Source organism: Rousettus aegyptiacus, unplaced genomic scaffold (genome assembly GCF_014176215.1).
Source record: "Rousettus aegyptiacus isolate mRouAeg1 unplaced genomic scaffold, mRouAeg1.p scaffold_m13_p_6, whole genome shotgun sequence".
Classification (NCBI taxonomy): Eukaryota; Metazoa; Chordata; class Mammalia; order Chiroptera; family Pteropodidae; genus Rousettus; species Rousettus aegyptiacus.
In genome coordinates, this window is record NW_023416309.1 from 91,595,841 (window position 1) to 91,609,736 (window position 13,896).

Below are 13,896 nucleotides of genomic sequence, written 5' to 3' on the forward strand. Positions count from 1 at the left end.
ATATATATTTTTAAATTTCTCTTGTTTATAAAAGATAGCATATTTTATATATATATATACATTTATATATACATTTATGTATATATATATTTATGTATGTGTATATACACACACACATACATAAATATGGTAGATGGATAAATGCATTTGTAGAAATGTCAAATTTTCCTTCATAGGAATGTACCATTTTGCATTAACACTAGCAATGGATGAGAATGCCTGAGAAACAGCAACAGTGCAAAATCAAGCTTTTAAATTTTTGCTAACCTTATGGGTAAGAAATTGTACTGGCACAGTTTTTTTTTTTTTTAATAGGTTTGTTGTGGTAGAATTTACATATAGTAAAATGTGCTAAATTTAGGTATTAGTTTGATAATTTTGCTTAACCCAAGGTCGCAGTTTCTTCTAGAATTTAATAGTTTTAGTTCTTATGTTTAGATCTACAATTCATTCAGAGTTAGTTTTTGAGTATGATATGAGATAGGGGTTAAAATTCATTTTCTTTTCCCTCACATAAATAGTCCCTTGTTCTAGCATGATGTAATGTAAAAAGCACCTTTCCCCATTGAAGTATCTGTGAACTTTTTTCAAATATCAGGTAACCATAGTGTGAGTCAATTTCCACTGGAATCAGATTGCTGTTAGCTCTAGGTTACTGTTTGTATTTACAGATGCAATTGAGTTTTGCATATTAATTTTGTATCTTGCTAGCTTGTGAATGTTTCATTGAGTTAGTTTTATCATTGATTCTCTAGGGGTCTCTGAATTACTATTATGTCACTGGCAAACAGTTTTCTTTTTCTTTTCTAATTCATATGCCTCTAGTTGTTTTTCTAGTCTAATTCCTTTTTTTTTTTTTTTTTTTTTTTTGGTGCTATTTTTGTCAGGGTTAGGCATCAAATGCTACACTTGCTTCAAGAAAAAGAATTTAGAAATTTTCTTTCACTTTTTTATTCTCTAAATCCATGTATGTAGTTTGGGGATTGATCGCCAAAGGTTTGGCAATTAAATTAATCTGTGAAACTATCTGGCCTGGTCCTTTTCTGCAGGGTTAATTTCTCAATAGCTTTATTTTATGGAAATAGGTCTGTTGCGCTTTCTCTCTCTACTGACATCAGTTTTAATAAACTGTATTTTCCTAAGGAAACCTTTTCTTTTAATAGGTGAGTTGATCCCATTCATGTTAATTAGGATGACTATTATGTTTAGTCTCAATTCTGTCACATTGCCTTTGTTGAAATTATTGTCTTCACTATAATTACTGAATTTCTTTACTTCATATTGCCTTTGCTTTTTTAAAAATATTAATTTTGTACTTAGGAAGATCTGTATTTTCTTTCTATAGGTTACCTCCCTCTGTATTATGACTTTTATAGAGCCTGAAACTATTTTTACCCAATTTTTTACTATTTGATGTCAGTTTTATGTAATATTCATTGACTATTACCCTTTACTTATACACAGAATGATCATATTCTTTTCCCCCTGATCCTCTTATTTTTAAAATAAATTGCATCTTTTGTTTTTTGCCAGACATGTAGCATTTACACGTTATTTTTACCCATGAGCTCACTCTCATTTTAGCCTAAGCTATAAAATAATATATATGAAATGCTTACTGTTTGGAAGCTCTTGACAAAATTATTCTAGTTATTTTTTGGTCAGATGAAACTCATCATCTCCTAAAGTCCTTGGGAATACTACATGTATATGGACAGTATTCCAAACTGGATTTCTATGGCCTTGATATCTGAAAGTCAGCTTGGCCATATACAATATTCTTGGCTTACACTTTCTTTCCTTCAGCTTCTTGTAAATGTTGTTCAACTATTACCTTATACTTTGTATGTTGTGTTGAGAAGGCTGGTGTTTGTAAGTTATTGGCTCTCTTTACTTGGAGAAATTGTGCATTTTTTCCCTACCTTTAAAGTCTAATAGTTTTATTAGATATGTCCTAGAGTTGATCTTACCAGATCAAATTTCCCCAGTATGCAATAATAGATTCAGGTCTTCTTTTATTTCTGAAAAGTTTTCTTGGATTATAGTTCTAAATATAAGTACTGTTCAGTTGTTTTGATTTACTTCTTTATTTCTTTATTTCATTCTCACCTTCCTGATTATTTTTCTGGTTTTCTTCCGTGTCTTTTCATTTGATATATTCTTCCTTGGGCAACTTGTAATTTAGTTTTTATTTCTGACATCATTTTGCTTTTCCTTTTTTTCTTTCCTAAGTTTTATTGACCCTCATTTCATTTCTTCCTGGTGTTTTGGTAAATTTCTAGTCTAATTTTTAAATATCTGATTGAGGCTTTTTTTTCTTAATGCCAGTGCTTATTTGAGGATATTTAACTGAATTTGGAATGTATTTTGTTGCCGTTTTTGTCAACTTTGTGGTTGAACTGTTTTGAAGAGACTTCATCAGGAAGAAAGCTTAGTTCATACTGTCTGATTTTTATAATGATAGGGACAGTTTTTTCTCCTATTCTTTTTTTCTTTAATAGAAAGGGTTCTTAGTTCAATAGCACCCTCTTCAGTGCCATTTCTTTTACGAACAATGTTGTTGAGGGTCGTGGTGGGGGGTATGTGGAGGTTTGGTAAGTCTTGTTTCCCTTTCATTTTTGACAGATCCTTAATTTTTCCTCTCTTGTGTCCTCTCTCTTCATTTCCTAGTCTCCAAAAGATACCACCCGTTCTCTATTTGATTGTCTCCTAGAAGCTGTGACTCTCAAGGCTGCCACTTCTGGCTGCACACACTTTCTCAAGTCCTGAGAACCACAGAGTCTTGACCTCAGTTCAGCATTCTGGCATTAATTGCTGCATTTTCTTTTTCTGGGGTGACTTTATTTGTACTTTATCTCATCGCTCTCTTTCTCACTATTCATTTTCAGAGTTTTTAATCCTTACTTCCTCTGCTCTTTGTATCCAGAGGTTTTAGTGGCAGGTAAGCTGCAGGGCTTTATTGGATTTTTAATTTACTCTATCTATACGTATTTTGAAGGCCGTGGTATTCTCTGTCACTTAGTCATATTGAAGATATGAGTCCTGTATGCTTTTATTTGCTTTATTTTGTTTTCTTGGGGGACAATGTTAGGGAGATTCAAAGCCAGGTGATGGCCATAATCTCTAACAAGGCTCTCTTAACTTTCTACTCTTATTATAATTTTGTTTATTTGTCTATCTATTTCATGATAATGTCACTGTATTTGTTTTGTTGTAAGCTATCTAAAATTCTTTAAAGAATAATGCAAAATAAAAATAAATCTTTACTTTTTATTATTAAAAAACAAAATTTAAAATGCTCTGCCTTGGAGGATTATTTATTCATTTATTTGCTTATTTTGTTCCTATCTTTAGTAATATGAAGTATGAGTAACAGAAAAAAAAAGGGAGAATTAAAAGAGAAATTTAAAAAAAAAGAATATAAAAGCAATGAAAAGATCATTTCAGTCCACGGAGACCTGGGTTTGAAGGCAATTTCAAAGAGAGATTTCAACATTTCTTTGAGCAACAGTAGCTACACTTCAGGACAGGTATAGCCTCTAAAAGTGATTGTTTTTAAGATTTATACTATTTTATACTATATTACATCTATAAACTCTAAGATACATAGCATCATTGCTTTATAATTATACCTCATATGTTTCCTCATATACACACAAAACATGTATATAAAATACTTGCACTTACTTGTTTCACATTCTGGAGTTCTTCTGTCAACTGTTTCCTTTGCCTTTCTGATTCAGATAATTTTTCCTATATTTAAAAAACACGGAATTAATGATGTCATGAATGTATCGATGAATATCATTTTTAGAGTATTGTTTCAAAGCTTCTAAATTCCCCAAATATCCAATTGCTACAATCTGAAAATGTACTTCCCAGTCACTTTTTCTGACTTTATAAATACCATTTAAAAGTAATTAGTTATTTACAGTAAATTTGTGATGTAAATGTATTGTTACCTTAATTAGTCATTTGTAAAGTCTCAAAATCTGAGGTCCAAAATAAGTTAATCAGGATCAATTTTGTTTATTACTCAAAATTTAGTTTGATTAAATTTAGTTTGGGTGAATAACTAAATTTTGGGTAATAGTTATCATTGTCAGACCTTCTGAACTAAAGAGCATTATTATTACAACTTAGAAGTCTATCTTACTACTATACTGAAAATGATATATAAAACTGACTTGACTAACATTTTCCTAATTTAACTTATTCTTAGAAATAGATCATCCATAAAAATGATGATATGACTGGTATAACTGAAATATGAAATAATAGTTACTAAGGTAGAATATCATGCATGCTAATCAAATATTATCATCTTTAAACTTAAAATTAAGCATACATCCTAAAAAGTTCAATTTTAAGTATATAATAAATAAATCCACATTTTATTGATCAAATCAGAAATACTAAGAATAATTTAAGAAAAATTATAGTGTAAACTTGAACAGAGGAATGGCTTGAAGATTAAGTTGAATGGTAAATATTCATGGCAAGACTGCAATGTTTATAAGAAGCAATCTGCTTTCTGGTGTATTTCAGCTCATTCTTGTCTAAGAGATGAAATGAAGGTATATGAATATGAATATAATATGAATCTGCCACTGACTGGAAGACAAGAAACTGGTGGCTCCCATGCTTTTATTCTCTGGCAAATTACCTTCACTCTTTGTGTCTTAGTTTTTTGCATTTGTAAATGGAAAATATATCTATTTTCATTCAGCTCTCTCTGCAAAGCAGTAGCACTATAACTCTGAAGAAAGGCTGTAAGTTAAATAAAGCCCACGGCATTTTTAAAATTCATCCTCACAAAATAAAATTAGACATTAGCATCAAATTATTTAGGTTTCATTTTTATTATTACCTTAAATCAGAAACAAGGATTAGAGATGTCACAGGGTAATGGGAAACGATAAGAGACCATCTACACACTCTATGAATTTCATTTAACAACCTCTATCTTTTTGTTTGTGTATAATACAAGTAGAAAAATGGAAAGTACAAATGTTATCTCAAAAGAAATATTTATTACTTTGCTCAGTCTTCTATACACCTAACCAAGCTCAGCCAATAGATATATATAGCTCAGCCAACAGACAGGTTTTCAGGTAAAGGAAATTACAGAATATGTTTTATCTGAGATTTCAGGTTTTGTAACATTAGAATATGTTCAGTTATATTTCATAAATTTCAAATGTGAACAAGGATTTATTGAATATCTCTTCAGGGAAGCCTCATTTAAATGCTCCATGAATATAGTTCTAAATTGCAATTCTAATAATTAATGCTTATATTCAAATAAAAATCTGAAATATATCACTAAATTTAACAACTAAAAACATTAAGGAAATCAAAAATATCTGAGCACCTCTGAAAATTCTGAACCATAAACTTTAATGGTTTATGCAGAGAAAAATTATATAAAAATGATATTTTATCAAGATAACCAACATTGGAGATGTTTTCTAAAAGGATATTAGAAAACGATTGTCAATTTATTTTAAAACAAAATTCATAGCTCTTAATTGTTATATGAAAAAATGTAGAAAGATAGTGGTTTCAAAGTTGTAAAGAGAAGTATATAAAATATTCTTTTAGTAATGGAATGATGCTCTATACAGTCAGAAGGAACATGAACTGGTAAACTCTTTTCAACAAAAATCTGGTAACATATATAAAATTTTATGTTAGTATCCTCTGATAAAACGATTTCATTTTCAGAAACTTATTCAATTTGTAATTTTATAATTATGCAAAGATATATCTGCAAAGCTATTTATACTAGAATTATTTTTAATAATGGAAAACTGAAAACAGCCTAAATATTTATTATTAAAGAATTAGCTAAATAACCTAGGGCAGAACCACTTCATGTGCAATGCATAAAGTGATTTGTAAAAGTTTAAAATATATATATATGTTAAAATATATATGTATATATATGTATACACACACAGACGCACACACATTCATTTAAAAAATATGATTGGCTATCTAGAGAAGGTCTCTAAAAGAATAAATAGATAGATGTGTTTAACAATGGCTGCCTCTAGAGGCTGGAATTTAAAAACTAAGGTAGAAAGGAAATTTCCTTCTTTTTATGAGAATAAAGATTGCTTTAATAAAAAGTAAATAAATAAATAATAGAATTTTACTTAGTTAAGAAAATAATTTAAAAATGATTCCTTTGTTTTTATTGCTTTTATTGAATATTTGGAAAATATAATGGTTTTATGTAAAAATTCGGATATAATTTAATATTCTACTAAACAGAATGAAAATATATAAAGAGAATAAAAATCTTAAAGTATGTTTGGAGTGTAGTGTGTATTTTTTCTTCCCTTAAATCATATTGCCTTAATTCCAAATCATGTTTGCAAAACAAGATGTCCCTGAGGCATCCCCATGAACATAGGAGAAAATGTATTTTCCTGTGAACATCGAAATTGTCATGGCTTCCTTTGTTGGTTTCTCATCTAATTTTTTTGGTTCCTCATCCTTGCCGCCAATGTGAGAAAAAAAAGAGGTAAATAGCAACCAGATCAGAGGTATAAATAAATACCACTGTTCACAATGAAATCTTACATGGATGTTGTGAGCTGTAAATAAAAAGTGTATGAACTGAAAATGAACTCTCTAAAGGTCACTTGAAGAAATAGATATCAAATAAATTGATATTAGTATTCAATATTGATTTGATTTTAATTTTAATATTAAGCTATTTAATGTTAATATTCTTTAAATAAAACTAACCCCCAATACTTCAGAATTCAATACAAGATAATTTTCTTTCTTTTCTTTCTTCTAAAGAAAATGTAAGGAAGCTAAATTGGAGATTACCTTAAGTATATTCACTTCTTCCAAGGCATCATTTCTTTCACGCTTAAGCCTTTCCATTTTATCAGCTTCTAAGGAACCACAAGGAGGAAGCTGTCAACATTAAAATATAAGAGAAAAGTTATGTATTAGATGCTAATTATGAGAACTAACATAAATATCCTTTCTGATGAGCCTTAGGCTTTTGCATTCCAATAATAAAATTCAGTTTCTCACTTTGGAGTCACTTGATTAAAGAGAATATTAAAGTAATCTGGGGTAACTTCATTCATTTATGCTTAACCTTACACTGTTGTTACTTATAACAGAATTTAGATGATTATAAGATATACATACTCTGTTGTTATCTTTGTTCTTATTTAACAAAATAAAAGTCCTAACTCCAAGACTGTATAAAATTAAAAAGACTTTATGAGTTAACAACATAAACTATTCCCTAAAGACATGCACTCTAAGTACATGGTCTCTAAGACTATCAAAACACTAGACACTATCAACCAAGATATTTTACATAAACCCAATAAAGTGTATTAATTGATCAGGTGTCTCATTTTAACAAAATGTAAGAACCAAGTGGGTCAAAAATATTCCTGAAAAGAAACTATGTCTTGAAGATAATATTTCATGCACTATTGAAGTAACAACAACGAAAAAATAGCAAAGCTGACACTTTCTCTTACTTTTAGCATGATCTCTTTGACAGTTAATTGCAAGGTAAAAAAACAATGACAATATTATGAGAGATAAAGATACAAGTCTAACTACAGCTATATTCTATGTAGAAGTTATAACAACTAAAAATAAAGTACAGAAAATATAATTTAAAGAGTTAAGTAAAGAAAGTGATTGAATACAGAGTAGAAAAAGATAATAATACTGACCATTTATAGGAACTTATTATTATACACTGCTAAGAACTATATATACTCAATATTAATTTCTTACGATAACCTTGTCTCCATTTACAGATGAGGCAACAGGCTCCAAAGGCAAGTAACTTGCCTAAGGTTTCATAGCTTGTAAATTCCAAGATTCCCACAGAGATATGACATTAGTCTACGATTTTTACTAACTATTCAACAAAAATCATGTGAAATGGATACGATAAACTCAGATATGCTTTCAAAATCTTAGACTAGCAGAGGTAGGGAGGCCATTCTTCAAGTTTTGGGAGAAATATGTTTCCTAAACATTATAGTTCCTTTTGTCCTGACACATTTGCTTTTGTGTATCTAAGGACATTGTCCATAGTTTACATGATCTATATTCTTCATCTGTCTGTTATTCTACTCTTTCGTAAGTACTCAACACACATACTCATAGAAATCATTATTATACTCCTTTACGTTAGTTTTGAATATATTTTCAAATGTAACAATATTTCTCAAAGTGTGTTGCAAAAGATATTGACTAGTTTTGTGCAAAAGCAAAACTGGGTGGTGGTGATGGCAGTGGTCCCTGTGGTCAGATAAGTTTGAGAAATGTAGGGTTTAGAAAAATTAACTTTCCTGCAGGGCTTAATATGCTAATGAGCATTGTGAAGATTCAAAAAGGAAATATGATTTAATAACTGTTGTATTAGGCTTTTGCATTCCAATAATAAAAATCTTAAAGTATATTTGGAATTTGTTTTTTCTTCCCTTATATCATGTTGCCTTAATTCCAAATTATGTTTGCAAAACAAGTTGTCCCTGAGGCATGCCCATGAACATGGGAGAAAATGTATTTTCCTGTGAACATCAAAATTGTCATGGCTTCCTTTTTTGGCTCCTCATCTAATCTTTGCTAATTCTTCTATATTTGGACTCTCCTTTGTCCCCTAGACTACTTACTACCAGTTTCATTCTCCTCCAAGATAACAAGCACTATTATAAGATTATTATTTCTAAAATATCACTTTAATCCTATCACTGTTTTCCCTAATGGCTTCTTACTATTAGTAAAGTATAAACTAAGTTCAATATTTATCCTTTCAGACCCAACTTCCTTCACTGACTTGTAAGTATCCAATTATCTTTTTTAAAAAGTAGATTATTTTCTGCTCACCATCACATTATATATATGTTTGTTATTTTTGTTCATGCTAGTACTCTTATCATTCTTTGTTCACCTCTTGAGAAGATAAAATCCTATTTATCATTTACAGCTCACTTAAATGCCAACTCTGTTATCAACCTTTTCTGAATGTTATAAGCTCTCTTATTATTATGGCCTTATCACACAATGCATTTTTAAATTATAATTATTTGTATACATGACTTTCTTTATACTATACCCTAAGTTCCTTGAGGGACAGGTTTGATTTTTATTTATCTTAACATCTGCCAGAGCACCTAACACAAGGCCACATACATTATAGTAGTTCAATATATGTTTAATGTTTTACAGATGAGTAGATAGTGAAGTAGCTATAAAGTCATTTACCACTACACAGTAAGAAATACCATTTATGTTATTACCCTGAATAAGTGAAACGTTGCTCACTCTTATCACATATAGTTCACTTTGATATTTACCATTCTATTCTATTTCACTCATTAAAATGGTAATTGTAATACACTAAATTGATTAGTCATTTACTGTAAAAATTCTACATTAGGGAATTTACAGTGTTCTATCTGTGATTTTAATATAATCCATTTATGTTACTCATCATATTATGAACTATAGTTTGCTGTTCTAAGTTTAGAATACTACTAAATGTAGGCTCCAACCTTACCTTTCCCATGTGTAAACCTGTGCCAGGTGTAGCACTGTGTAAATTTTTTATATAGCCATGATGATTAGAATCACAGTAACATAATTACAGTTTTGGTTCTAAATGCCATATTATTCCAAAACCAAAAGTTTTTTTGTCAACTAAATAAAAGTAGAACTGACTTATACGGACTCAGCAATTCTTCCCTTCTAAAAGAAAGCATCTCAAGAAATCTTACAAGTCAGACAAAATGAAGCTAGTTACAAAGAACACGTATTATATAATTCTATTTATTATGAAGTTAAAGAACAGGCAAAACTAGTCTATGCTGATATAAGTCAGAATAGTGGTTCCTTGGTAAAGTGAGAGTGGCGGCTGACTGGAAAGTTGGCAGAAAGGAGCCTTTCGAGTGGTGATAACACATGAAATAGAAACTCACCAAGTTGTACACTTGAGATTTTTGTACTTTACTATGTGTCCAAATATGCTTCAGTAAAAATGTTTTTAAAAATTAAATTAAGGAAAAGACAGCCCCCAAGGGGAAACATATGAGTAAAAAAGAAGCAACCCTAACAGATGAATTGTAAAATGTGAATCTCTTGTTTTTGATGAGATGGTTGAGGGGGTAACCATAGTGGAAGTTCCCCACCTTCACAGCTGTCAGCATCCTCGACCACAGATCAACTGATAAACTTCAGATGAGGCGCCATACTGTTTATCAACTCAAAAAAAGAAAAAAAATTGGGAATTATAATACTAAAAAATGAGATATTTTTGATTTGTTTCTAGTGAGCTAATTGACAAGCAGTGATTTTTATCCTATTTTCCAAAATGTGGTGAATTGTTAAACCAAAGAGTTAACAAAACAAAACTGAATATTATTAAATAAGAATGTGATGATGTAGAAAAAGTGATGCCTTGACACTTTTATATGTGAGTACAGTAAAGTAAAATTGTGAATTCAGGTGAAAAAGAAGGAAATCCAACATTTTATAGGCATGTCTTCTGTCTGCTGAAAAGCATAAAGGAAAAAAGGAAATCTTATAAATTAATAAAATTACTATTGACCAACATTTTTATTTGAAGCTACAAACAGTAAATTATTGGCTTGCAGAAGACTTTGCACAATTACCATCAGCACTTTGCTTTTGCTGTCAAAATATCACAGATTGAATGCATTCTTATCTGCCCTAAAATCATATTGGTAAGAAGTAAATTAGTAATTTGGAGCATGAGTATTTCTTTGAGCTTCTAAGAAAGCTCTGCAAGCTCATACAAAGTACTCTGAATTCCCCACTTCACTTATATGGTAGCCACTTAACCACCTCTGCTTTTCCTCAGCAAAAGTGGGTATGGTAGCTTTGAGAACAGTTTAGCAGTAAGAAAACAATGCTCTGCTGTCAATATTAGAGAGATAAATACACAACACCTGAATCAGGGGAAGAAAAACTGTGATCTTATAGATTCAATTCTCCTACCCTAATACTACAGAATCAATTCTGATAAATTAGTGGCTCAATTCTGGGAGAACTGCATGGTCTCCTGAGAGTTTCAGAATAGCCAGGTTTTTGGGAACTTTCATTCTCAACAACAGGAACTCTCAAATATTGCTGGAGGAAATGCAAAATAGTACAGCCACTTTGGAAGACAATTTGGCAGTTTCTTACAAATATCCTCTTACCATATGATCCAGCAACTGCACTCCTTAGTGTTCACCCAAAAGAACTGAAAACTATGTCCATACAAAAACCTGCACATGGATATTTATAGCTTCTTTATTCATAATTTCTAAAACTTGGAAGCAACCAAGATGTCTTCCAATAGGTAAATATATGAATAAACTGTGGTGTATCCAGACAATTGAATATTAATCAGTGCTAAAAAGGCATGAAAAGACATGGAAGAACCTTAAATGCATATTACCAAGTGAAAGAAGCCAATCTGAAAAGGCTACTATACATTGTATGATTCCAACTATATGACATTCTGGAAAGCTCAAATCTAAGGAGATAATGAAAGCATCAGTGGTTGCCAGGAGTCGGGAGTAGAGATGAAAAGGTGAAGTGCAGAGAATTTTTAGAGCAGTAAAATACATCATATGATACCATAATGATCGATGCATGTCATTATACATTTGTCTAAACCCACACAGAATGCACACTAAGAGTAAACCATAATGTAAACTAGGGAGTTTAGGTGATTTAGGTGATGTCTCAGTGTAGATTCCTCAGTTGTAACTAATGTACCATTCTGGTGGAGGATGTTGACGTGGGAGGCTTTGCCTGTGTGGGGGCAAAGGGCAAAAGGGAAATTTCTGTAGCCTCCCCTGAATTTTACTGTGACCCTAAAACTACTCTAAAAAAATAAAGTTTTACTTTTAAAAAGGCACCATGTATTATAAGGGCAAAAAAGGTGTAAAGTAACTAGAAATAAGTATAATAAAAGGTTAATGAAGCTTGTATTGGAAAAAATATATCAAGAGTATTATGTCTTTAAAGAAGATATAAATAAGCCAAAACATGTTCACAGATAGAAAAATTTAAATTTATCAAGATGTTGATTCTTCCCAACACAATATATAAATTCAATACAGCAAGATTTTTGCTAGAACTTATATGTACAAGAACAAAGATTAGCCAAAGCAATATTTAAAAAGAAGGTGGGAAGATGTGTCTTATCAGATATCAAGACTCACAGAGCCAAACAAAACCAGCAGAATAAAGAGTGTGGAAATGGCCATACAAATATGGAAACGTCTTATAAATAAATGGGCTGGACTGCAAATAATCCTTCCATAAACTGAAATTTGAATTTATATTTTTAAAATTACCTTTATAAAATAATTGATCAAAATTTATATCATATTTTTTGGTTAATTGTGTACCAACAATAAGTATAATTACTACTCAATTCTTACATATTACAATTTTTTTGTGAAAATTATAACATGTAAGCACTTATAAACATAGTGAATTAAAACAAATACATTTTACCTAAATTTTTTGAAGCAAAATGATAGGATGATCAATGAGAGACATTGAAATTATAATATATAAGGATAGCATTCTAGGGAGATATGGAATGAAATAAGAGTTAATGGAGGAAAAGGAAAGATGATAAATTTTTGACAATCAAAGTTTATACATGAATTGTCTTATAAATAAAAGATTGTGGATATCAAAAATTATAGTATTTAAATCCTATTAGATACACTTTAAAATGCTATATAACAGTTTTCTTTAAAAAAAGGAAAGTACTCATAATTATTGGAAACCAAATCAAAATACCAAAAGATGCTACACAATCATACCAAGTTAATTTTAAGGCAAGAAACAGTCTAGAGATAAAGAAATTCAATATCCTGTCAGGACATAACAATCCTAAAAGTCTATACACCTAATAATACAGCCTCATGATATGTAAAGCAAATATTACCAGAACTAAATGGGGGAAAGTTTACATCTCTCTTAATTAACGACAATAAAAGATGACAAAAATGAGTAAAGGAATAGAAGTTTGAAAAAAAAAAAGAAATAGAAAATTTGAACCACAAGACTAACAACATAGATCTGACCGACATATGGGGGGCAGTGTGCTCAACAACTGCAGAATCTACATGGTTTTCAAAATATGGGAAACATTTCATAAAATTGACTACATGCGGGCTTTATGGTCAAAGAATTAATACCATATATAATATGTCTCTAACCTCAGTAAAATTCAACTAGAAATCAGTAACCGAGGGAAACTATGTAACTAGAAAATGTTTATTTATAACAGTTCAAACTAAGGATCAAAGCAGCAACCACAACAAAAATATTAAAGTGGCATCACACAAAATACAATTCAAAATCAATATCTTCACTAATCATAAACTAGAAAATATAATGGTCAAAAAAAATCCTATTTCTCAACAGCATGAAAACTATAGCATACCTATGCAGACCTAACAAGAAATATTAAAGACATACATGAAGCGACCTGTAATACTCTCTCCAAACCTAAGACTGAAATGAATGGAGAAATGAACCACGTTCATCATCTCCCAAAACATCCTGTAAATTCAATGCCATGCCAATTAAAAAAAAAAAAAAAGTCCTAATCTAATTTTTACTACCATGGCAAAATGACTCTAAAGACCATATAGAAGATCAAAACCAAGAAGTTAAAAAAAAAAAAAAATTAATGACTTAACTTACCAGATAATGAATCTAGTACTATAAAGCCAGAATCATTGAAATGATAATGTACTGGCATGGAGAAACGGATCAATGGAACAGAGTGCTAGATCTAAAAACAGATCTGTGTATCTAGATAGAAATTTAATATGTGATAAACTTTGTACTTCAATTTAG

The 13,896-nt window shown here is 30.4% G+C and overlaps 1 protein-coding gene across 10 annotated transcripts in view; it reads right to left on the bottom strand.

The window, feature by feature from the left end:
• The window catches only part of STXBP4 (syntaxin binding protein 4), a 149,539-nt gene that overhangs the window by 101,253 nt on the left and 34,390 nt on the right, over positions 1–13,896 (bottom strand). For all 10 annotated transcript variants that reach the window (XM_036223394.1, XM_036223393.1, XM_036223388.1 and 7 more), the window contains 2 exons: positions 6,847–6,936; positions 3,688–3,753 (listed from right to left, as the gene is read on the bottom strand). In XM_036223394.1, the coding sequence (XP_036079287.1) occupies positions 3,688–3,753; positions 6,847–6,936 (156 nt within the window). The remainder of the gene's footprint in view (positions 1–3,687; positions 3,754–6,846; positions 6,937–13,896) is intronic.